The 26,814-nt window shown below is 36.4% G+C and overlaps 1 protein-coding gene across 1 annotated transcript; it reads right to left on the bottom strand.

Annotated features, from left to right (window-relative positions):
- Positions 1–16,418: 16,418 nt before the first annotated feature.
- On the bottom strand, positions 16,419–25,154 carry LOC131049080 (cellulose synthase A catalytic subunit 3 [UDP-forming]). Its single transcript, XM_059219919.1, has 15 exons — positions 24,997–25,154; positions 24,171–24,301; positions 23,152–23,347; positions 22,752–22,975; positions 22,496–22,613; positions 22,104–22,308; positions 21,207–21,473; positions 20,723–21,068; positions 20,108–20,245; positions 19,829–19,954; positions 19,507–19,719; positions 18,572–18,833; positions 18,279–18,481; positions 17,836–18,186; positions 16,419–17,708 (listed from the first exon to the last, which is right to left on the bottom strand). Exons 2-15 carry the CDS (start codon positions 24,249–24,251, stop codon positions 17,124–17,126), a joined length of 3,315 nt encoding a protein of 1,104 aa, XP_059075902.1. The 5' UTR covers positions 24,252–24,301; positions 24,997–25,154; the 3' UTR covers positions 16,419–17,123.
- Between the last annotated feature and the right edge of the window lie 1,660 nt (positions 25,155–26,814).

Here is a 26,814-nt window from a genome sequence, read left to right as displayed (position 1 = left end):
CAACTACCTTAACAATCTGCATTTCGTCGGTGTGAGTAACCTCTTTGCTTGTGTTGTCCTCTGATAAGTCAGTTTATGTTTGCATCTCAACTAGCAAAGGCTTGGGTTTCTCAGCTGTTGTCGATGGCATTGTCTGTGTCTCAACCTTTTTCTCTTCATGTTTCTCAGTGTGTACCTCAGTTTTTTTCTCTGTGCTTTCTTCTATCGATTTCTCTGATGAAGTTTCGGTATTTACTCTCGGTTTCTCAGTATGCACCTCTGAACTGTCCACTATCGGTGGCTCTAACTCTGTGGGTTTTTCAATGTGTGCACCAATGGTATCAGTCACCATTCCAGAAGTCAGGGGATCAACTGATTGTTCAGTTTGTGTTTCAACCCCAATTTCAATATTTCCAACTGTATGCTCTACATGTGTTTCCATTTCAATATTCTCAGTCGGTGGCTTAATTGCCACATCTTTCTTCTCAGTGGTTTCCTTATCAACCATAATGTTTACCTCTTGTGTATAAATGTTCATTGTATATAACACTTCAGAATCAGGATTAGTGTCCTCATGTGTTGATTCCAACTCAATATTATCAATAGCAGGTGGTGTATCAACAGTTTCAGTCGGTGGAGTATCAGAAGAAGGTGGGGGCAAGTTGTTTGTCACTTTTATGCCTGGAGATCCACCTACCTTGCCTTTACCTTTGTCCTTATCCTTTTAGTAAACTCTGAAAGCTTTGGGTCATTTAAGTTCTTGCTTCTCTTTCTCCGCAAAGAAGATATCCCATTTATCCACTGTCTCTTCGGAGATTTCATTTACTCTTCCAGCCATTAAAGCTACATGTCGGTGACCAGTAGAAAATACAGTCCTGTTTGCCTCACTTATCAGTTCATCAATTTCTTTTGTTGATTTTACTGGGTGAACTGCAAGCAGTTTTTCTATCTTTATCTTCTTATCTAGTTCCATGGTGGCTAATCTCTTTGCATCTAGTCTTCTATATAAGTCACTTGGTAGATCATCTACAACTTCTATCAAAAATTTCTTATGTATGTCTAAGTGTAGAATTACACTGTTTTCTATGCTTTCCTTTTCTTCATTGGTAAAAGTATTATACAATTTGCTGACATTAGACAAGTTTCCATCATCCGTTATTTCATTCAAAAGATTTTCTAAAGGAGGAATAACTTGTTTTTATTTCTTCTTCCTTGGTGTCATTTTCTTTGTCGGGAGCCTTACTGCCTGTTGTTTCCTTCTTGTTCTCTTTGGTGTAGGAGAGGGTACCGATGAAGGTTTTCTTTTCCTTTATACTCTCTTAAACTCAGTTGGGATTTCACTATCAGATGAAGTTTCAACCGGTGAAAGATGAGCTTATGGTTGTATCCCTTCCAGGTCACTTTCCTTAATACCAGTGATATTCAATATTTTTTCCTTAATCTCTTTGGCCTATTTTGTTGTTTTTCTGATAGATTGTTCTCTTTTCTTCCTTCATTTAAGGGTTTGCACCTTGCTCTCAATGGTTTTAGCATTTTCAAATATTCCCTCTTCAGGTTCTCTAGGGGCTTCAAGTAGGGCTTTAGCATATGTCTCAATTATGTTTTCATCTACCTCATAACCCATTTTTGTCACCCAAATAGTTATAGGAACCATTGCTTCCATCCAGATTTCATCTTCCTTTATAACAAAACATATCTCTTTCTGATATTTGTCAACTATGCTCTGAGATAGTCTTTCCCTTGTTTTCATTCTAGCCTTAAATGCTTGGAAGTGTTCAATTATGTTGTTTTCCCTGTCATCTCCCATGTTGGTAAAGATATCCAAAAGTTGTTTGCCTACCGATATGTCAAAACCAAATTCTTTTCTACCTATACTGGGAACTTCCTTCCTAATGTATAGCATTAGGCATACAAGTAAGTTGCCAAAACTGAAAGTACCTTTCTTGTCACCCTTAATTTTCTTCAGGTTGTCAATTAGTTCATCCTTTAACCATTCACATATGTCAATCTTAGTTTTACTATTCACCATGTCATAAGCACTCTTGATACATAAACTAGAAACAGAGTTTAATCTATTAGCATGTGTAGTCTTGTATCCTAGTATCATGCTAATGAATCTGACATTTATATCTTTGACATCATTGACTCTCAAGGATCTATTGTCATGGGTTGCACCGGTTAGGGTCATCACAGTGTTGTTTGGAACCTTTTTAGTTTATCAGGCCTACTACCGGTGGAAGGTAAGCCAGTCACTGCCCTAACTACTTCTCTTGTAATCTTATGGATGGAGACAAGCCAAAATAATTCCCCATGAACTCTGCTAAGTACAATTCTTACAACTTCCTTTGGAAAATCAGGAATGCTAAGTATCTCCACAAAACCTAGGGTTTCAATTATGTGGTGTTCTGGTTTCACATTACCATTTTCATCACAAATTATTGTCCTATACATGTTCATTATCTCATCAGCACCAAGTTCCTCAATATGACAATGTATGTATATCCTAGGGTCTTCAGCATATGCAACTCCTTTGGGTATTTTAGAGAATGCTCCTAGGGTATCATCTTGCTTCACTATTTCGGGTATGATCTTAAATACGGGCCTAGGGTGTTTAACCACTTCAATTACAGTAGGGTTTGCAATGAATTCAGGTGCAAAGGAGGAAACCATTTGATAAATATCTTGATCTGCCTTTAGGTTTGAATGCTTGATAGATTTTGCTTCACTTCTCATTGTGGATGCCTTCGCTCAATTTTTTTGCACTCTTAGGAAATTTGAATGCTCGGTGAGTGAAAAAGAGTGAAAAACACTTGCTTTATAATGTTATTTCCTTCAACTACCATAATAAATGCCTATCAGTTAAGTGAAAACTTAACTCATCTGTCGGTAAAGAAGCATTTCATCTTCTTACCATCAACCAAGGGTAAACTAGAATGATTTTTAGTTAGTTACCATGCCCCCAAAAGATTTATTTTCAGTTAGATGAAGAATCTCCTGCCGGTGGAGTGATACTCTGTTCTACCGGTGAAGGAATAGCCTCATCAGCATTCTAATCTATCTTTCTAATCCATTGTTTTGAAAATTCTTGCTTTACCTCATCAACCTTTTATTTACCTTTCAAACTGGGTTCTTTGTTATTTGTCGGTGATGCCTTACTTCTACAAAATTTTACAATATGTCCAATCTTGTTACAAGCATAACAAGTCACATTATTTTTTTTAATAGCTTTTTCATATCCTATGCCGATATGTGTTCTTCATTGATTAGATAAGTGTCCAAATCTTCCACAAACATAACATCTTACATTCATTCTGCAATTTTCTGAATTATGACCAATTTTGTTGCATTTAGAACATTGACTGGTGGGTGCATTAGTGTTCTGATAGTTTCTAGATCTACACTGATTTTCTCTATGACCATACTTGTTACAGTGAAAGAATTTCCCATTAAAATTGTAGGCATTAGGTTGTCTTACCGATTTACTGTGATCATGATTGTTTGCAGTACTGGAGCTTTCACCAACTTCAAAGCCAAGTCCATTAGTATCTCCGTTAGGTTTCTGATTTTTCAGCATATCATCAAGTTCTTCTGAACTTTTCTTGAATTTCTCTTTATGTTGATTTGCAGTAGCCAACTCATTTTCCAAGAAATCCTTTTGTCTCATGAGTTCCGCTTAATCATGTTCCAAGTGAATCAAATCTGTCTATAACATATCATTTTCATGACTGAGTCTTAGATTTTCATTTCTAGCATCATTGATTCTCCTCGCCAAGTCATCTTCATTTTTCTTTTTGTCTTCAGTGTCTTTACAAAATTTCATAGTCATATCTTGAATCTCCCTCAAGCTATTAGGCTTTTGAAAAAAGAGGACCAAGCTCTGATACCAATTGTTAGGATTCCCAAAGACACTGAGAGGGGGGGTAAATCAGTATCTTGTCGGTTAACAGATTTTTTGATCTTATTAAACAAATTGTATTCCAAAACAGTGTACCAGTAAACAAGAATTAATGCAGTAAATATGAACAATAATCACAACATAGAAAACACACCATAACACAAGATTTTTAACGAGGAAACCCGGTGTGGGAAAAACCTCGGTGGGATTTGTGACCCACAATATTCACTCACTAGCCAATGAATGGATATTACTTACAATAGGGGCCTGCACATGCAGGAATGCCAACTGCCTAAAGCTCACTGCTTAATTACAAAAGGAAGTCTTACTGACTTACAAAATGGATTATGCAAATCCAATATAATGTACTGCTTTAGTTCAGCATCTGCTATGCTAGGTTCAGTACCAGTTTAAGCTCATACAATAACCATAAACCTTACTCCAAAATCTGCCTTAATATTCGCATGTTACTTCTGCAATAATCTTCCCATGTTCATACCTATAATGATCTACAAGATCTCATACTTATATATGAGTCTTATTACAATTCTCCTTGTCGGCTTACAAAAAGATATTACAAATAAATACAATATTCAATAATCAAAATCCTGTCGGCCAGGGTGTCGATAATCATCTTTGCCGCTATCGGTAAACTATCTGTCGATGTAGAGTCTGTCGGTGTCGGTGCCATAGGATTGCAAGGTTTCCATCAATGACAATACCTTCAATCACCTACAATTTCTCATTGGAGTGTGCAATGCCAACAAATACTATTACAAATCTTTTCACCAAACAATTCAACATACATTCATAATGGCGATGAGCGAGAGATCTGGAGCGAGCGCTGGGGGTTTTGGTACATTCGATGCAAACGAGCAAGAAGAAGATGGCGATGTAGATGGTGGGGATTTGTCTCCCACCCTGGCCTTCTCTCGTTTCTCTCCCTATTGAGTCTGCTCTGTGGTACCTTGGCAGGTGGGATTCGTCCTGCGTGTTTGCCTTGCGTTTGTCTCCCTCTTCTTGTTCGGCTTGTGGTCTTTGACTATTGCGGTTTGCGGGTTGTATAGGATGGGGAACAGAGGCTCTATTGTTGCAGATTGTCTTCTCCCTTTAGACGGTTTCGCAAGATGGCTCGTTGGTTTCAAGAGAGGCCTTCCATTTGGTGGTTTCGGTGCTCTGGAACCCTCTCCTCTTTTGGGTTCCCTCTGTGGCCAATCTATGTTGCCTCTCAGGGGTTGGAGCTTCCTGCTTGTGTGGTATGGGCATTTTGTGGGCCGCCTCTTTTCTGCAGGAGATTTGGACCCTGTTTTTTCCTTGAAATGGGGAGTATGTGTGGGATCCGGGAGGTTCCTTTTTCTTCTGGAGCTTTGGTGGGTTTTTGAAGGCTTGGGGTTATCTGTTTCTAGAGGTTTTTAAAGCCCAGACTGGAAGCTTTTACTGGTCTATTTGAGGGCTCCTCCTACTAACCCCATTCCTTCTCCCTTTGTTTTTAGGATCTGTGGTGAAGGATATTTCCTTGTCGGCAAAGTTTCAGTTGCCTATCTCAAGCTCTTGCTGACAGTTTTGTTTTGGGTGAGGCTCTCTTTTAGGGGGGCTATTTTATTTGTGGCCTCTAGATCGGCTGGTGATCCCCTTGAGGGGTGGAGATGCTTTATTTCTCACATGTTCTTCATGAGGCTCGTCGTCTGCTTGGGTTGTATCTGTTGGTTCCTCTCAGCTTGCCCTATTGAGGTGGGTCATTCTTCTATAGAGGTGAAGAGTTGGTGGATGGATGCTGACAGATGGAACTTGTTGGAGTATGAATGGTTGTTTGGTGCTCTCCTCGGGATTTCTTTCCTTTGGTCCTTCTTTTCTCCTATAGAGGTGGAGATGTGGGTTGTGGCCAACTGCTCGGAGATGCTAGTTTTTGGTTTGCGGTATGAAGCTCTACTCTTTCAGTTTATGGTTATCACGATGTGCTTCATTTTGATGGCTTTGAGTTTCATCCTAGTTAAGGGAGCCAGTACAAACCCTCCTCTATTAGTTAGTTTAGTTGTTTGGGTGATTGTTTCCAGTTTTAAAGGGCACACCTTGGCTTTTTATTGTTTTGAGTTAAGGGGTGTTGGGTTTGGAAGCCCATTGTCAGGTTGGGGGAGCCTGGTTAAAATCATTTTATCAGGTTGTGGGATCCTGGTTAAAACCCTCATGTATGGTTGTGGGTGCTAGTCAAAACCCTCAAGGTCTTTCAGGTTGAAGGAGCCTATTTAAAACCCTCCTCTGTGGTTGTGGGTGCCAGTCAAAATCCCTCAAAGTCTTATTTCTTTGTTGTGGACCAGCCTAATATTTTATTTTTTTTGTTGTCTCGTGGCTGGCTTTTCGTTGTTGGTTGGCCGTATGGATTCATTGTATATCTTTTGATCAGCTGATTCTTGCTGGGATTTGGATGTTGGTTCATCCAGGGGGTTTCGGGTCCCCTTAAAACCTGTTGTTTGGGGTTTCGAGTCCCCTCAAAACCTACTTTTCCCTTAATCAAAAACATACATTCACACTCCAACCACCTAACTCTGTCCTCAAAAAACAAATATAAATTTGCAAATTTTGAAAAAAATAATAATAATAGTGTTGTCCTCTAAAATTAAGTGATTACATTATAAGTCGGCACCATGCTTGAAAACAACATATTTTTATGTTTATTTCCTTTTCTTCTTTTCCAAACTTTGTATTGGTACATATTATTCATTTTAAACTTAAATTCAGAGCATGCAATCCTTCACAAAGCTTACACTACTCTAAATAATCCTACAATGTGTTTAAAAATGTGGAAACTAAATGCTATTTTGATACGTTATGTAACTCATGCAAAAGAGAACCGTGTTTACAAATGCATCGCCATCCCAAATTAGAGCCTTCATTTTGAAGCATTATTGATGGAAAAAAATGTGCATCTACTCATTTAAAAACTTACCTTCAAAGCATGCAATCCTTCACAAAGCTTACACCACTCTAAATAATCCTACAAGCTTAATATGTAGCTCATGCAAAAGAGCACCACATTTACAAATGCATCGCCATCCCAAATTAGAGCCTTCATTGTCAAGCATTTTTAACCCAAAAAATGTGCATCCACACATTGATCCCACTCTCCATACTCCATTTCCTAACATAAGAAAGAACCAAAAAAAATAAAGTATCTACCAATACAACTAACTATATTAATTATTATCTTGGTATGAGGCTATTGGCAGCTCCATTGGATGTTTCTTGAAGGTGGATGAGACTACATCTTCTATGGAGCGCTCTACCTTTGCCCACATTTTAATCGGCATTGACATCTCTTCACCTCTCACAAGAGATGTGGTTCTCATGGTTGGGGATATGCCATGGACACAACCGTTGGACTATGAGGGCCTCCCCTTTCGCTGTCGGAAATGCTTCTCAACTGGGCACCTTGCTTCAGATTGTTCTATTCCTCGCCATAGGGGTGTTGCTACTTGGTGGAAGAATGCTACTATAAATCATTTGACGGACAGTTGGATCTTCCCATGAGGATGACTTCTCCTTCATTAATGAGGAGGTTGGGCCCCTCACTATCGTTGATGCTCCTATGGATCCTCTCCCTTCAATTGTTTTGGCCTCCTCGGCAGATGCCCCTATATACACCTAAAAATGGTCTGAAGATATTTAATTAAATAAGCAATTATTTAATTAATCCCCCTTCCTAATTTAATTGAATTCATTAGGCAATTCGATTAAATTTCTCCCTTTCATCTACTTATTAATAAATCTAAGGATTTATTTAACAGGTTCATTTCAATAGTCCCTTTTGATTAATTAATTCAAATTAATTAATCCTCCCCTCATTTTCAATCAATTATTTTAATCCCCTAATTAATTAAAACAAATCAATTTATGAGTTGTTGAGAATTAATTAGTCTTTTCCTATTATTTGAATTTTTAAATTCAAATTACCCACATGCCTCCTAACTTCTAACCACCTAACCTAACCATCCATCTAACCTAACCCATTCCACCTAACCTTGGTTTTGCCTAACCCTATCCTATCTTGCACATTCTAACCTCCTATGTGTGGATATTTTCTTCTTGAGACACATGGCACTTTGGCCACATGTCTCCTCTCTTGGACACTTGCCCTTTTATGAGCAAGGCTCCTTGACACTTGTCACCACAGAGATGACAAGTCTTTCTTCCTCCAACCTCCTCCAATTTCACCCTTGATATCTTCAAACTCAATCTTGACCGTTGATTCCTGCCACCTCACCCATGGCCTTGGAAATCCTATAAATATCCCCCATTTTGGAGTAATAAGGATCCCATCTGATTATCAATTTAGGCATTGTTACTATAGGCATATCATTTGAGCATTGTTGCTATAAGCAATTGCATCTTAGATTTAATTTAGTTTGATCATTTTCTAGCATAATTGTTAAATCATGTAACTTAATCAATCTCTTTTCTAGCTTAATTGCATCATCATCATAGCTTAATCACACATATCATTAGCTTAATTAGTCTCTTGGATCAATCTAGCATAATCAATCTCGTCTTTACATATCATTATCATTTCAAATCCTCCGTCTAGGTGTAGTCAAGTCACTGGAATTGCTTATCTAGATCTGAGAGCAAATCCATACTCGCATCTCTTAGAAGGCGATAGGTCGCTTTGTCATGGTTCATCTTTGTTTGCTTATTACTTGCTAACCATGCTTGTAATGATCTATTGAGTGTTTTGTGTTGCAGCTACAGGTATCACATTTCACAAGCACGACAACCCCCACCCTTGAATCTCCTATTTTGCAGCCTCGTTTCACACCTGTTGAACCTACTTCTGATGTTGTTTTTGTTGGCAATTTGGCATTATAACAGACAACGGAAGATTGTTGGCATTTCAATAAGGATATTGAGAAGGTTGATGATGATTATGGATATAACTGATTAAGGATGTTTGTTGTCTTGATATTATTATTTTGTCATTGATGTCAAGAAATTGATTTTCTAATTCAATATGATGTTGTCATATCTTGAGAAATATGATTTGAAGAATATAAAGATGTCGATAAAAGACACATGAAAGAATATGATGAATAAGAGGATGAATAAGGTATTCAAAGGGCAACTATTACCGAGTCAAACAATGATGAGATCATGTTGTTTAGATTGTTTTGATATCATACATATGTTGTAAATTGTAAGGTTAATACTATACTATGTTACCAAGCAAAGAACCTAGTCGGTAAACCCTAAGGTTATCGCTATCGGCTAATAAAGGCGGAATGTCTACCGAGTGAAGTTTAGTATTTACCAAGTTGTAACCGAGCTGTAATAGAATGCATTAAATGTTTACATGCGTTATTTAATGAAGGAAGCTGATGAGCTGGAACTGATTAAATGATTGGTATGTCGTAAATAAAGTTTGTTAAGAATCTATGGCAATGGAAGATCAGCAGGAAGATCTACAGTTCAGATTTGAACCGCAATACCCTAGCACAAGTTCCAAGAAATATATACAAGTTCCAAGGCGAGGTATAACGTTTTTCAGATCGAAAGATGCATTGAACCTAGTCAAGCATGAAGATCTGATGGCTATGATTGATCATGGGAAATGTGATCAAGGAGATTAAGCGGTTAGCTAATTGTTTATAAATAGGGAAGTGTTGATAAACAATGCATGTGGGCAAGTGTATGCACAGGGATGCTACATAGTGATTACCGAACACAGAAGCTTGAAGACTTGTTTGAATAACAGAGTATAGAAGCCCAGCAAATGGACAAGATTAGTTCTATGTCTAGATTGTATTGAGCAAATAAGAATCTGCTTTAGCATTTTAGATGTGAAGTTGCAGATAGATTTTTATTACTGTTATTTTGTGAAAGTGACAGAAAATCTCTTAACCAAGTGGACTTAACAGTCTTATTTGTAAAACCCTCTAGCAAGGTGACATTCTGATTGAGTGTTTGAAATCCTTTAACAAGGTCACTTCTAACAAAGTGAAGATCCTAACAAATCTAAGGGAAATCCCTTAACCGGATCACATCTAGCAATGTGTTTGTAATCTTTAACAGGATTTGCTTTTAATCGAGCATACTCTAGAAGAGTATATTTCTTAGTGGGTCCGAAATCCCATAGTGGTTTTTCCCTATTTGGGTTTCCACGTTAAATATGGTGTTATGAGGTTTATGATGTTTATATGCTTTTGAGTTTGTATGTTTAGCAGTTTTGGTTATATTACTAAAGTATATGTTACCGAGGTTGAATCTGATGTTTTTATGGAAGATTAAGTTTGTATGATTCACACCCCCCCCCCCCCCTCCCCCCTCTCATCTTGTTGGCTATTGGATCTATACTTACATTAAGTATCAGAACTATCAGTTTTGTTGCTAAAACCTTCTACTGCTCTGCTACGACAGCCTGCTTCCATGGTGGATAGTTTCGCTTTGGAGAACTCCATGCCTGATCCTTCCATGGTGGATCCTGGTAACAATATTGCCTGGACTGTTGTCTGGACTGTTGTTTGTCACAGGCGAAAGGGGAAGTCTTCGCCCCTCCCTCAAACCCCTGTTTGTCAAGGATCGGGGCCTTCTCGCCCTCCTTGAGCTAGGTTTTGAGTTGTTGGCTCGTTTAGTTTATTTTTGTTGTGAAAGTGTCATTATGACTAGTCTTTGTTCTTTGATCTTAGTAGCCGCAATTAATGTGTTGTTAATGTGGTGCTACTAGGTTTTTGTTTGGTTTATGCCCTCTAGACTGTTGTAATTAAAACCAGCATCCTCTTTTACTGCTTTTAATATCAAAAACTATATTAATCATTAATTTTTTTTCTCTATTATCTCGACAATTGTCCCTGCACATTATGTATACACCACATATTCAACCTTTCCTAAAACATAACCTTACCTATCGACTCATGTTGCATACAAACATGCAACTGCTAATTTAAAATAATGGAATAAGGTAAGACTATAGGGAGCATGGTATTGATAAATCTTCACGGCTCCCACAAGAATTCCATTACGGCACTTGTCTATCCACGCATTTGCATTTTGTTGATGTATGTACGCATTTATTGCAGTCATGCTTTGAATTTAATCTCTTTGTACCTCTATTGGTTTTTTTCTTCTTATAAGATCGATCCAATGAAGCCTTCAAAATATTTATACTGATTAAAATAGGTGTTCATATTAAGATTAAAGGAAATATGCTAACCGATTAGATAGAGGGTGGCGTGAAATTTTCATGGATTAAACCATAAATTGAATGAGATTTCATACTATTATTATCTTGATTTACTCTGTTATAAAGTAGGAAAGAATGAAGGGCAACGTCAATCAGTCTTGTCTCTGTTTCAAAATCTAATTCATGTTGCATAAATAGAATGATAGCAGAGTTGGAGGATTGTTTGGAAATTGTATTCTTTTGTTTCATATTTCTTTTTTCGAATTTCTTTGGCTTAAAATTGAATGTTTAGATCATTTATTTAAATAATTTTTTAGATATTTTATATATGTAATTTATATATTTTTCATATTTTTTGAAAATATTGTTAATGGTCCATTTGATTACTTGTTCGTATATTATATTTTTTGAAATAATCTTATCAATTAGTTTGTGTCTTATATTTTATCTAATATTACATTAATGTGTCTTATATTTTATCTAATATTATATTAATGTGTCATTATTAGAGAAATGTTTACTTGATATGCAACCAATTTATAAACCCTATAAAAAATGATATCTAACTTTATGAATATTATTTATGTTAAGTCTAGTGAATTGTGTTGAAAACTAGCTTAAGGAAACCTTGTTTATTAATATTTTGTCAAATATTACAAGACTCATCAACCATTTCTATGATTTGATCATTCTTAAAGGACCGCTTCTATAAATAAAACTCATTGAAGTTAACAAGCACTTCTTTCAAAGAAAAAAAAATTATCATAAAATTACTCTTCAATTTTATTAGGTTGATTATAAGGTGGGAGATATGATATGATCAAGGAGAACTTAGCTTGCATCGTAGCAATCATAAAAGAAATTATCTATACATTACATCTATTACAAAGCTTAATAAATATCATTGCATACATCAAGCTCCCTATGGCACTAGCATTGACACATTATGTATAGCCTCGAAATCACTATCTAAGTTAAGACGCATTCAATGAAAATATGACAATCATTGGCAAAAGAATATTCATTGATTTATAATCATACTTGGCAAACTGCTACAAAGTAGTGTCAACACGTTCACATTGATTAAGTCAAGGTTTTATGTAAACTCAATCCCTACTTATTTCCTTTCCCAAGGTAAATATATCTAACCCTAAATATTTCATGTCAATACACAATTATTTTTTAACCTTTCCAATTATCACCTTGTTACCAATAAACATGTCATCAAGCAATAATTAGAATCTTTGTTACCAATAAGCATTTCATCAAACAATAAGTAGAATATTATCATCAAAAAAAATTATCTAAAAACAATGACCTTTTACTTCTAACAAAATTCAACCTAAATGCAAAATCATCAAACTTCTAACACCTCATTTAAGATGATTCTTTCAAAACAAACAAGGGCCATTTTAACCTAAAAACTAAATTTACTTTTCCTTTTACTTAAAACCATACAATTGTCGTTTGTAAATTATCTTCAAGATCCCCATGCAAGAAAATATGTTTTATATCTATTTCCTCTACTTCAAAATCTCCATAGAAAGCAAAAATATAATAGAAGATAATTTAAAGATGGAGGGAAAAAATGACCAAAACCAAATTTCTCTTTAGTAGTGGCCCATAGACACCAATATGACCTTTTACTCTCTAACTTATCATATGCTCTTAATTTTTTTAGAAACACCCTCTTGGGCAAACCCTTAAGGTCCTAGGTTGCACATATGTCCAAAGCCAACATCTCCTACATGCTCTCCATTCATGTATCATATTTTTCTAGAAATGGTCAACAAGATCAATACATGATAAAGAAAATACACAACCAAAATCTAATAGGTTATACATGTCAATTGAATTCTCGACAATGGAGTAAAAAACTGTATTTTTTTTTATGTTTAACATGTTCATAACCTACATAAATCCTCTTCTTCGTCTTTATCCTCAAATCCATCATTTTGTTCTTCAACACAATGCATCTTCCTAGCTCTCAACCTATTGTTTCTTTGTATTCTACAAATTTCCATGAAAGGACTTAGTAACTTTAACCCCGGCCGTAGATTTAGAGAGAGTAATCAATCTAAACCTAAAGGCCTTCGTTAATAGTTATCCTTCATATCATTAGATTAAATCATGCATAGGCCATTATTTCTCACATGGATCAAATTGGCCTAACTAACTGCATTGTTTCCCTATCTCTTAATTTGGTCAACTTTTTCTATTTGAAAAGCCAAAGTGGTGTTGATGGGTTTTTGTTTGTCTAAAATAATGTACTCCAAGTTTAAAAGAATAATTCATTATAAGACTCGAGATGACAACTAGATTTCAAATTATTTCTAATATATATATCAATCTAAACGATAATCTCTTTTGAAAGTGCAGATGCTACAAACATCAAGACCAAATATGCACGAGGAGGGCAAATCTATAGATTAGGATCATATCTACAATCACAAGAATCTATTTTGGACCTAGGAAATCAGCTTAAATTATTCTAAAATTGAATAAGATCGAATCTATAATCATGAAAACAAAAAATTTATTGACCTAACACTCAAAAAAATTCAACATTTGCGAAGATCATTCATCTTGATCCAATCATCCTAAATTTGAATTCTTATTTTGGATAATATTCTCCTATCCCATATTTATTTGCAAAGATCATTCATCTTGATCCAGTCATCCTAAATTTGAATTCTTATCTTGGGTATTATTCTTCTATCCCATATTTTCCATCTCTTTCATTGTGTTTTTCATTGTGTCGTTCATAATTTTTGATCCCATGGACTTAACTAAAAATCTTCATTCATAATTTTTGATCCCATGGACTTAATTAAAAATCTTCATTCATTCAATTCAAAATACATTTTCAATTAATTTATTCGTATTTCAAATCCAATTGAACGCATTGTGTCCCACCTCTTTATCTGAAAATAAAATTAACTATTTTCTTCATTTACATTTATTTATCCAAAATATCTTTGTTTTTAATTAAAAAAACAGCGATAATTAGAGAATCCTTTACAAAATCAAAGACGACCAAGCAGGGGTGCAAACCCCAAAAGAACAAAGCCGGACAGACCAAACCAACCTGTCAAACCATTTACAGCCCAACCCAAATCAGAAAGAAGGAGAAAAACCCGAAACTTGACAAAAAGGAGGGGGTTGGGAAAGCGGTATTTCTCCCACAATTATATATGCGCGCTTCGAGCTTTGATTGATTGGTTGCCCACTTAGTACTTTACCGCTTAGCTTAGGATAGGTACGCCTTCCTAGATTCCCCGCCGATTGATGATAGCCTAATAGTACCCGGATACGCATAAAAGTCTTACAGCCTGTGGATTTCATATTCTCTAACATTCCATCTATTGTGGTGGCCCACTCCCGTTGCTTGCCCATCTTCTCATGCCATTTGTACTTTGAATATCGATGCCCCTAGTTGCACTGCATGACAGTCTTTTACAGCCATTAAAGCAATATGATCAAGTTGTAGACATGCAAACGTTTATACACGTAGACTACCTCGATCGTGACCCTTTTGCTCGCCATTTCCAACTACTCGACATGCCACAAATTTGGGAGTGCTAGACACGACAACACATTTTAATAGATGCGACAAGATCATGTTTCTAACAGAATAGTCTTCCCACAAGCTTTGACAACCATATCATCAAATCAACATATTTATAACAACACTAGTGTTTGTGCAGACTCTTATCTACAATTGAAACATATCCATAACAGATAATAACTATCCAAATTTGAATTGTAAACTGAAACATGTTGTATAGAAACAGTATTCTTGGTAACAGTAAAACATCCAACCTCCCCTTCGTGCCTCTTGGCCATAGCACGCTCCGATATGGCTAGTAGCATCGCAGACTCTCTGCAAAGTATGCATCTTGCTCTGTTTGGACTCCCACAGGAATGAAGTCTGGACGATGATAATCTCTGAACCACTAAATTAATCTTAAAAATGTATCTTTCAACTTCACATGTTTTTTGAAAAAATAAAAAGCTTTTCTTCTGCTCGAGCATCGTTTCCCAGATCAATTCAACTGAACATAATAGAGACTCATGTCAAGCTTTCAACTTTCATGCGTTTCTCAAAAAATTAGAAAATTTCTTTTGCTCGGGCATTCTTTGCAAAGTTTTTTCAGGGTTTTGATTTACCATAAAAGGCTCAAACCATATGCAAACTTAAAAATGCTAAAATGCTAATTTGAATTCGCAATACATAAAACCAATGCATTAGAATGAAACTCTTACATGTGAGAGTTCGAATACTTTATCAGGATCATGAATTAACATTATTCAAATTATGATATTGCTATCAGAATTCAGCTGTAATTCATTATTCAAATTATGATATTGCTATCAGAATTCAGCTGTGTAATTTTGAAGTCAAATTCATCAAACACCAAATTAAAATACTACTGCAAAAGTCAAGCATTGACAAATGTCATATATTAAGCATCTTTAAATTCAAACAATGTGCACTGGTTGCAACATTTTTTAAGTTTATTAAGAGTTTATTAAGTTCAATTTATTTCACATATAAATAACTTCAAAGATTTCCCTCTAACCCCATGTCCCCATGCAGCTGTTTATGATCATTTTCTGCTTAAATTTAAGCAGTTGAGTGTTCCCATGAAAAATTCTAATTAAGGGAAAAGGATAAATTGGAATCTTATGCCATTTTAGTGGAGCGGCAGCTGCTTAAAAAATGAAAATAAGCGAAAATAACCTTTGCAAAAAAGGGGAGGTTAGAAATACTGCTTATTGAAAAAAATAAAAACACATGGCTTCATCATATTTTTTTGCTCTCCTATTTACTTGACTAAAATTTTGCTTATGAATTTTATTTGTAAAAAATATTATCACCATTTGACTATCCATGGGACCACACCATTTGACTAATCCATGGGGCCACCTGCTCCACAAATTGCTCCTTAAAAAGTTGAGCAGCTGCGTCTAACCAAAATAAACTAAGCAGCAGCATGGGGACATGCCCTAATTGAACAATTTGAACTTACATATAAAAGATTTCATGATTATCATTTCACTGTGCTTGTAGAAGAGGCAAAGTAGAACAAAGTTGCAACATTCCTCAAGGCAAATGCAAGGTTTCGATGGATGTAAAGGTATTTGAAAACATAACCTGCTGATATAAGGGATTTTCGTTGCACATGAATAGCAATTCATTTCAACATTTTAACACTAAAAAATTAACTCGTCCATTGAATTAGCAGTAGAAAACTAAGAATAAAAAGCAGACTGATTTAACTGAATATGCTCCTGATATTATTAGCAAGATTGGGACTAGGTTTAGGTATACCAAATCCCAAATTCCATCACATGCATTTCAGCAGTCGAGAATAATAGAAGAGGATTATTATTACAAAGAATCTTCCAGAAATTTTAAATGGTTCAGGCTAAGCCAGGCACTACCCTAAAGAGTATACTGCATAGTGCATACATATATCCATCTCGACATCCGACAATTGTCAAAGACAGATCAATCATCTAGAGCCAACAATAAACAAACAGCTGACAGACTTTTAGTCGGGCACAAATTCTTAGCTTTCATGTCCACAGTTCAACAGCCCCAACAACTGCGACAAACAATGCTTGGTGACAAAACACCCTGACATAGAGGATTTTAATCACTAAGAACAATAGAAACTTCGATCATCACCCCAGTAGAAACATCATTTAAATAACTTAATCCTTGGAGCATTGTTCTTGAGAGCACCGGCTTTGTCCTGATAAATAAGCTATATATAGCAATGGAACAATACTTACAAGGCATCTCACCACTATGATAGGTTGATAGGAGCATTGTTCTTGACAGATGATATAACTGCATCTAATAACAACTGGGCATTAACTGCCAATGCCAAAAACAACAATGTCAAGGCAGTCGAACTCTTCAAAATCACGCCAATGTCCCATCACTCTTTACTATTTATTGTCAAAAGATGTCCAAATGGATCTCCCAGTAAATCATTTAGAATGTTGAATGAGGAAAAATGCCCGGATCAATAATTCTCAGTGCAAGAATAATATAGATAGTAAGAATACTTAGCAATTAATGCCACATTTGTCTGGATTTGGTCCTGTCACTCTGGTAGTGAAGGGATCTATCCGCACCCATAGCAATGAGAAGATAGATGCAAGAAGAATGGACCATACAACAACGATTGTGGGTGTCCGGTTCTGCCTTCCCATCAGACCTTTGAGGAAAGGATAAAGGTGGACAATCACCCAAAAAGCAAAAAAGAGCTTTCCAAACAGTGGGCCCCATGATGCATACCCACTATTGATAGCATATGAGACACCTGCAACTACTCCTACAAGGTTTATAACAAGCAAAGTCGTAGGAGGTATCAAAAGGGTAGTCCACTTGAACATATACAGCTCTGTGAAATCACCATCTTCATCTGAAGCCTTTGATGTGACAGTGAAGTTTGTGTCAATACCAGCGAGGACCTTCAGCAACCCTTGGACAACTGCAAATAAATGAGATGACACACCTCCAATCACCCAGAATTGTTCATTCCTCCACCATTCATCTATACCAACTCCACTCCATCGCATTTCCAAAATACCAGTTGCAAAAATAGATAGAAAGAGTGAAATGAAAAAGATACTTGCAAACGTACTGATCTGCAAGTACAAAGATGAAAAAAAATATCAAAATCATTTGGCAACGCACCTACCATTAAACTTGCTACGCTTCTCATAAACAACAAAAAATAGGTAGAGGAAATGAAAAGCATATCAAGAATTCTACCTCTGGGATGATGAACTTTCCAGTAAGAAGACAAACAGCTGGAAGTGTGCAATATACAAGCAATGGAATAGATGTCACGGGATAAATTGTTGTGTTGATATATGCAAGCCTCTCCAACCATTTCAGCCTTCCACTGTAGCCATACCAAATTGGGCAATGACGGCTGAGAAGAATTTCAACAGAACCCAATGCCCATCTAAGCACTTGATTCAAACGATCAGAAAGATTTATGGGAGCTGAGCCTTTGAATGCAGGACGTGGAGGCATGCAGTAAATAGATCTCCAGCCTCGTGCGTGCATTTTGAAACCAGTCAAAATATCTTCTGTGACTGAACCATAAATCCACCCAATCTGCGGATACAGTTTATTACATTTAGCAATTATACAACAATATAAGTTATCTAATAGCTGCACTCTGATAGTGTGACATTGTTTTTCCATACCTCACTTCCCCATTCCGTTTTGTCTTCATAACCACAGCTGATAACATGAATAGCTTCTTTCAATAAATCAGCAGGAGTTGCAGACTGTGGAACACCGCCATGTTCCATCAAGGTAGATGCAACAAATACTGCTGATTGACCAAACCTTTTCTCTAAGCTCTTCTGAGACATAAGAAGTGATTTCTCATCATCGAATCCAGCACCTTGAGTTCATAAAAGAAAATGACAATGTAAGATGTGATAAAATCATTCATGATCATAAGAAAAAAAATAACTATACTGATTTGACTCACCTTCAACACCCTCTTCTATATCTTCGAGATTGAATATTGGAACAGTGGAGTCAGTTTGCTTTGATGCTTTTTTGTTCTCTGCGTGCTTTTTATTCCCTTTCTTGTTCTTCCTAGCTCCACCACAGCATGCTGAAAGACATGTTGATGCCTTTGATTTCTGCTTGAGAGGTGGTTCATAGCCATATAGTGCTGTTCTATTGAAAACACATCCTGTACCCACATATACTGGTCCCTGAATCCCATCCAAACCTTTCAAATTGATCTGCAAAGTAAACCATGCAGCTTATTAGTTGACAGGTGTCAGGAACACTGAAAATGCATGTAACCAGAAATTTGTTCCCAAATATTTACTCGTGTATGCCTGCACATTTATGCACCCATGCAGTAGGAAAGAAGAGTTTTCACCAATGCCAAATATTCCATGCTAAGTTACTTTTGATTGTTTTATTATTATTTTGGAATGTTTTTGTATGTAGGCTCCTGTTTTGTAGGATAGGCAATCTAATTCTATAAGCCTTCACAAACACATGCACATGCATGCCAAGGAATGAATCTGAGGGACTACTTCTAGATATATTTTCAGTTTCTTCGATTTTTTCAATATGTTACAAGATCATTTTTTTTTACTCAGTCATCCTTCTGATTACTATTTTCTGTGAGCAAGATAATCATTTCTCTATGACTTTTGAACTCATACCAAATTTTCTAAGAATTAATTGTAAGGTAAAGGATTCCACAAAGCATACAAGCACCAGTTAACCTTTGCTAATATGGGATATCAACAATGATTTTTAGAAAAACCACCACCTTGAGCTCTACACTCCCTAGCCTCTTTCTCAATTGGCAAAGTTTTGCGTGTGAAGCAAACATATACAGTTTGTTATAGACTATAGAGTAGAAGCAAAAGCATATGGTTCGTGTGAAGATATACTCACATCAAAAAACACTGTGTTGTGATTGGCATACCGATCATTCCGATCAATACCATCAAATCTTTGGGGAAACTGAACATAACAAACTGATTTCCCAAGATTAGGATCCATCATAAAGCACATGGCCTCACGCAAAGCTTTGCTATTATTTATGTAGTGATCACAATCCAGATTCAACATGTAAGACCCATTAGTGAGTACAGCTGAAACTCGAACCTGTACATGGCAAGAGATAAGTATAAAGATCAAGAAATCCAAGCCTTGAAACAATGAATGAAGAAACTACAATGAGCACACTTCTAGACAACATGAGCAAATGTTATACCAATGAATTCATAGCACCGGCTTTCTTGTGATGTTGGAATCCAGGCCTCTTTTCACGAGACACATACACTAGCCGTGGCAGTTCATTGCCCTCAGTATCAAGCCCTCCACTGTGTCCCAAAAACACCTGATACACAAGGGAACTCAAATAAGTAAATCAAGACTATAATTATTAAAATATACCATCTCTGCTTGACAAGTCGATCAAGTCATGGAACGCAAAACAGTGAGGCATATAACATAAGACAGGTTAATTCATGAAGTCTTGAAAACCTCATACCTGGATCATCCCAGGATGGTCCCTCGTATTGTTGCCAGGCCAAGGAGTACCATCTTGCATAACCCACCCCTCTTCAGGAACCTTCTGTGCTTTGGCAACTAACCCATTGATTCGAACCTTGAATTCTTCATACTCTCTCTAAAAGGATAAAAAACCAAAGAATAAATACTGACTGAAAACCCAGAGGAAATGAAAAAGCTCACTTCATTCACATAAGAGGGAATAATCGAAAGTAGATCTCAAGAACTATGTGGAACATAGGTGAAGTGCAGAAACTCTAGACATCATTGGTGCAGAAATTAGATAACAAATACAGCAGCGTACACAAGAAAAACTAAAGATATTCTATATTAATAAACTAAGAAAAGGAAGGGTAAACTTGAGGTGTACAACTAATGCAAAATAATAAAGCATTAAAAAGGGATAGACTTGTAGCAGAAAAGGCGTTAAACATTCCTCCTCTCAATACATCAAAAGAAATAATTAAGTTTTATTAGAAAATTCAGTTGAAGTTTTTACCATGTAATAAACAAACTAGTAATAACTGTACACAGAACACTAGAGTTTTATTCATATTACAGCTTCAAACTTTAGAATCTGGTATGTTATACTTGCCTTCATTGCTCTCCTCTCTTTTACAAAGGAAGGCTGCACTTTGTCCTTCAAATAGTCCATTTTTTGTGAAAAGTACCATTCTGGAGCCCTAGGTTCAATGATGAACTTTTTGCAGAAAGGCACCCATTTCCTTGCAAATTCAGAGGTTTCAGAAAGAGCTTCAAAAGTCAACATAGATGCTCCGTCATCCGAGACATAGCAAGAAACCTTATCAACAGGATAATCCACAGCGAGAATTGACAGTACAGTGTTGGCTGTGACGAGTGGAGGTTCCTTTAAAGGGTCAACTGTACTGACAAATATATCAATTGCAGCCAACTGAGATGGTTCACCTTCTCGATCATACCTGTAATGCAGGATTGATTCTTAAAATCTTCACATAAGCTTCATTAAATCAGCATTAGCAGGTTCTCTCATTAAGCACTTGGATAGCAGACTGAAATTGACTTTAATAATGCATAGTATCTATGAATGATAATCTTACCTCAAAGCAAGCCTGTCAAGATAAGTTTCTCGGTTGATAGGTAGCCATTTGGGAAATTGATCCAGGATCCAGGATATGGCAAACCAAATCTCACATATGACAGAAATGAACCAAAGTGCATAGGCATTGGTGACAGGATGTGTGATGCGATATCGGAAGAAAACACACAAGACAAGAAGCCGAAGTACAATCACCATCCTATATGGATTAATCTTGGAAGAAGGAATGGAAACCTTTCTTGAAAGAGGTTGGCGAGCTTGATCATCTCTGCCAACACAAATAACTTGATAAGTATAGAAAGCAACCAAACAACTATTAAAAAAACATATGCATATGCATCTTATTTATCTGAATTGCTTCAATACTACAGTAAATTCAGATATGAAATAGATGACCAGTTCAAAACAAATGGTTTAACTATTACACAAGTAATGATAACGAAATTGCTTGACATCAGTCTTATCAGACATTGCTACCACATTCTGAAAAAAAACTACCCTGAATTCTCTAGATCTCATGAAGAGTATTACCACACAAAATAAAAATGGCAATAATTGTGTAGTTCAAACTTTTATCAATATATAAAATCCAATGAATAGAAAAAATCAGAAGGATTAACTTTAAACAAAAATGATAGACTCAAATTTTGCTTTGAATTGAGCCAACGCAGAACACAAATTTCAAAACCAACATGACATTTATCAAAGGGAAGATCAAACCACACAGACACTGTAATAGAAAAATAAATACAAAAGTACAACACAAGAAGATGTTTACGCAAAGTACTTTATGACAGGCAAAAACATTAAATAGTTTCAGTTAATAAAAATCAAGAGCAAGAAGCACAATGCAAATCATAGTTTACTCCATTTTTAATCCCAAAGCTCATGGACATACATTAGATCCTCTCCAGTTTCACCATCACCACCATCAATGTCTCCTCCTTTCCCTTCAGAAACATAGTCTCCAATTCCACCATTTGTCATTTGCAACAGATTTTTTTCTTGTTTTGTCTTCCAGCTGTCTACTCTCTCCTTCCAGGCAACATTTCCAAACCCATAGGCGCTAAAGTCTCTGGAATGATCCACAATCCTAACTTGAACTGGCAACACGTTTAGACAACAATCGTAAGTATTTCCGAGTATCAGCAGGAAAATCAACACATTATGCACACCCTGCAGACCAATGTTAGTGACTTGTTTATACTTTATACCTATATAATACATAAGAAAACCAATGTTATTCAATATTTAAAAAAATGAAACATAAAAAGTAAAAAGGAGAAATACCAGGTTGGTTAGGGTCAGCATAGGGAAGTGGATGAACCCGCTTGCTGCCACCACCACTGGAAGGGGGTGCACCAGCAGCATGATGGTCGGGGGATAATGCTGGATATTCTCCAGACACCTGCAATTGATTAAATGAGATTCAATCCATGTATAGAAGGCTATATAGGTATAAAAGAGTCAAATCCAAATGAATGATATGAACTTATATAGGAAAAAGAAGGTTAAAACCCATATGGTAGTGCACGTTAGAACCCACCACTTGACCGTTGGCGAGAAAAGCCATATGATTTTGAGAAGTCTCCTGCCTTGTAGATGTTGGGGCACCAACATCCTCCCCTCGACCATAACTCATTTGCCAATGCAGCATTGCCTCTGCAATCTTTTGTTTTTCATTTCTGCCACCTGGTGGCAAGTAATGATACTCATTCCCCAAGTCCCCAGAACCCTCTTCTTCTTCATCACCTTCCACCCAGGGGCATCCTATTTGTAGAAAAATTAAAATCCTTAGTCAGCATCTTTGCAATACAGAGAGAAAAGAGATTAGCTATAAAAACAATTGGAAACAGAGTATCCTGCCTACGCTAAGTTCACTTTTTTAATATCTTGACTTTTACAATTTCATATTCAAATAAAAAGTAATCCACGGATGTTCGAACCTGGATGTCTCTTATATCTCGTTTTGCACTGAGGACAAGATTTTTTTCCATCCTTCCTCTCATAATCATAGCAAGGCCTGCACACAGGGAAGGCACACTCGGTGCATGCTAAAAACAGATCCCCATCAGCAGTTAGCCCAACATCATCCCCACAAATTTGGCAGACTTGGCCGCTTAAATGATTCATAGGTTTAGCCTGCATTTGACCCAAAAAAGTGAAAAAATAGAATTAAAAACAAAATGTTGTTGAGAGTAAATAGGCACACAGATGAAGAAAAGTGAGTGCATTTTAAGAATAATAATAAGCACCAGATCTGAACATTTACAGTGCCCAACACACAATTACAGTGCCCAACACACATTTACAGTGTCCAACACTGTAAGATCTCACACTTTATACTATCGAAATCTAAACGTGCCAAAACAGACCAGACGCAGGTTAAAAGACCAACAACAGAAGTGAAGCTTGAGAAGTTAATAACCATACATGGATAGTAGGAGCGGCTGTAAAAGAACAGACAGATTATTGGCATTGGCTACTATTACTGCATAGAAGGAAGATTTCTAATTCTAGCAATGTGATCTAGTAACGTAGAGGAAATTGAAGTGCACACATTCCTAAGACGCCAATTTATCAAAATGTAGCCAACAGATATTGATGCACCAGATGTGATTCAAATCAAAGTTTCCTCAACATGTCTGGGAAGGGATCTAAGTCTAAGGATAGAACAAACTCATCTTACTCTTTGATTAGACTCTACAAACATAAACTTGAATGGCAATTTTACAGCGAAGTCGGTTATCTACTTGGGAGTTCAGTAGAAGAACCATGTTAAAAACGAGTCCAGCGCAGTTTCAGCCAGATCTAGACCCCAAACTTCCAAAATCATCCGCATTTGATCTCAGTAGTTAACTACAAGCTAGATCCAGTAATAACGTGCTAAATTCTACAACGTATTCTCAATGACAAATAAAATTCCTACAGTAACACGTGTCAAGAGAAACAATCGTTAACTCACCCCAGCTTCGCCTTCGCCGCGCATCAACACAATATCATCTCCATTACGAGAACCAGCAAACAGCCCAGAGCCGGCGTCCATTGCAGCTTCTAATCCAAGCACAATGTAGAGCTTACAACGTAACACAGCCCCTGCCAAGACACAAACTCACTTATTAACTTCCCCTGTAAACGCCCAAACTCAACAACTTCCCTACCACATCTAAAAGCACGTAATAGCTGTAACACCTTTCAACACAGTAAACCCAGAGCACTAGCATCAACATAGAACGCCAATGATCAAAGTCCAACCCCTTAGCACTCAAATTTCTCTATAGGAACCCCATCAAAAAATGTCTCTGGCACTTGCACACACAAATCTAAACAAAAGCAGATTCCACATTTGGCATTAAACAGTCGATCTACGTCAAAAGATATAGATTTGGCCTTCCTCAAGCCCCCACAAATCATTTACAACGTCAAACCATCAAAACATTGAACAGCACTGAAGCTTGCTCATTGAACAAAACAACACTAACCCAATACAGCTCGAGCTCTACACTACCCAATCCATGGCGGTGGCAGTTTAACACGGCAGGGAAACGCACCAGGAGTTGACCCAAGCCACCTAAACCCTCTCCGACACCACTTCAAGCCAAACACGACCTTAAAAAAGGACCAACAACCGACACTCCGCTTAACCTACTCACTCCTACTACACACACCCGAATCAAAAAATCTGGCGGCCCAGTCATTAAACTTCAGAAACCCCGATTAATCAGCTAATTTGAAAGAAAAAGAAAAAACAAACGTATCTCTGCACCACAGCCCATGGTAAAGTTCCCTACCTCAGTCTTTTTCCTCGCTCTTTCTCATTTCCTCGTCGAGAGAACAAATCCAGGCCAAAAGACGCATTCCATTAAGTGCTGGAGCTCTCAGCACTTCAATGTACAACTCACTGATTTCTAATACATTTACTTAAAATGAAGTAAAATGGCGACTTCTGCAGACAAATTTCATATTGTGCATATGAGCTGGCATATGCTGCCCTCGGGCAGTCAGCCAGTGCACGAGTCAAGCTGACCCTGCCCGAACACCAGCTTCCCGGCCGGCACACTTTCCCGGTCGCCGACACTCGGAATAATCAGAATCCATGGTCGTAAATCCAACGGCGGAGATCTGCCTCTAACTCAAAACTCATTTCAGCCGTTGGCTTGCCGTAATTGAGATTAATGTGTTGGGTGAATAGAAGCTCAATAATTGGGATACAGACATAAATAACGTGATATTTTGTGTGCACGACATTTTTAAGGACACGTGTGGGACCATGACAACTTTTTCACATTCAAGTCTCTCTGCCAATGCTCTTAAATTGCTTACTATTTTATTTTTGCCCAGCTTGATCTGCTTTGCATTAATTTATATTATAGTCAGCTTTTAGATTATTTCTTGTCTTTGCCTACCTAATATCTTAATCTATAAGTTTGTATTGATGTGTGCAATATGTATGTGGGTATAGTTTTGATTCTCTTTACTAGAGATTTCAAACAATTTAAGAGATCATTTATGAGTGAGAGTATAATGTGAGTATAGTTTTGTTTCTCTTCGTATTAAATAGCTAGAGTTTGTTACAATTTTAGAGATAATCTATAATGTGGGTATAGTTTTGATTCTCTTTACATTAAATAGTTTGAGTTTTTGTCATGACTATAGAAATGATCTCTTTGTCATTGATTTCAAAACTAACTTCAATCACTGCTTTTTATAGATTTAGACTCAAAAAAACCAATCTTAACAAGAAAGAATCATTTGCAAATAAAACTCTAAACTTCTAAAGTGCTTGCGAGATAAGTCGCCTAAAATTCTCCTTCAAAACTTTAGGAAAGCCTTCCAAGACAACCCATTATCCTCCAATCATTCACTTCACAAAAACAAACCAAAAAATACACGAAATCTGCACTCTAACCAAAAAAAATCCTTAATTCATGTAACATTTACTACTAATGTTCTTTAAATGAAAATTTAAAAGTATTTCCAACCTCCATAACCCACGTATAACTTGTTGAAGTCAATTAATGCATTCTTATTGGGGTGAAGATGAATTGTTTTCCAATGCTTTTTACCTAGGACAAATAATGGCACAGTAATGAAAGTGTAAAATTTAGGTGGTAGATAATTCAAATAAATATTATAATTAATGTTTATTTAATATTCAAATAAATATTATAATTAATGTTTATTTAATATTCTTGTTCAGATAGCTAGAACTTTGTCACAAGTTTAGAGATACAATGAGTTTGAAGTCAATTAATGCATTCTTGTTAGGGTGGAGATGCATCGATTTTCAATGCTTTTTACCTAGGATAAATAATTAAAGAATAATGAAAGTGTGAAATTTAGGAGGTAGATAATTGAAATTAATGTTATAATTAACATTGACTTAAATGTTCTTGTTTATTTCAAAATAGATTTTTAATCATATATTAAAATTTAATGAAAAAATGTTTTTGAAATCGATTTGGATTTCTTTTGATCAAAGATCATGTTATGAATTTGATGTTTACTACATTAAAAGAAAAGATACAAATTGAAATAAATATTATAATTAATGTTTATTTAAATGTTTTTGTTTATAGAGTTGAGATGTTAAATATGATAAGATGAAA

The sequence above is a fragment of the Cryptomeria japonica genome, chromosome 4 (assembly GCF_030272615.1).
Source record: "Cryptomeria japonica chromosome 4, Sugi_1.0, whole genome shotgun sequence".
NCBI lineage: Eukaryota > Viridiplantae > Streptophyta > Pinopsida > Cupressales > Cupressaceae > Cryptomeria > Cryptomeria japonica.
This window is presented reverse-complemented; position numbering and strand designations above follow the sequence as displayed.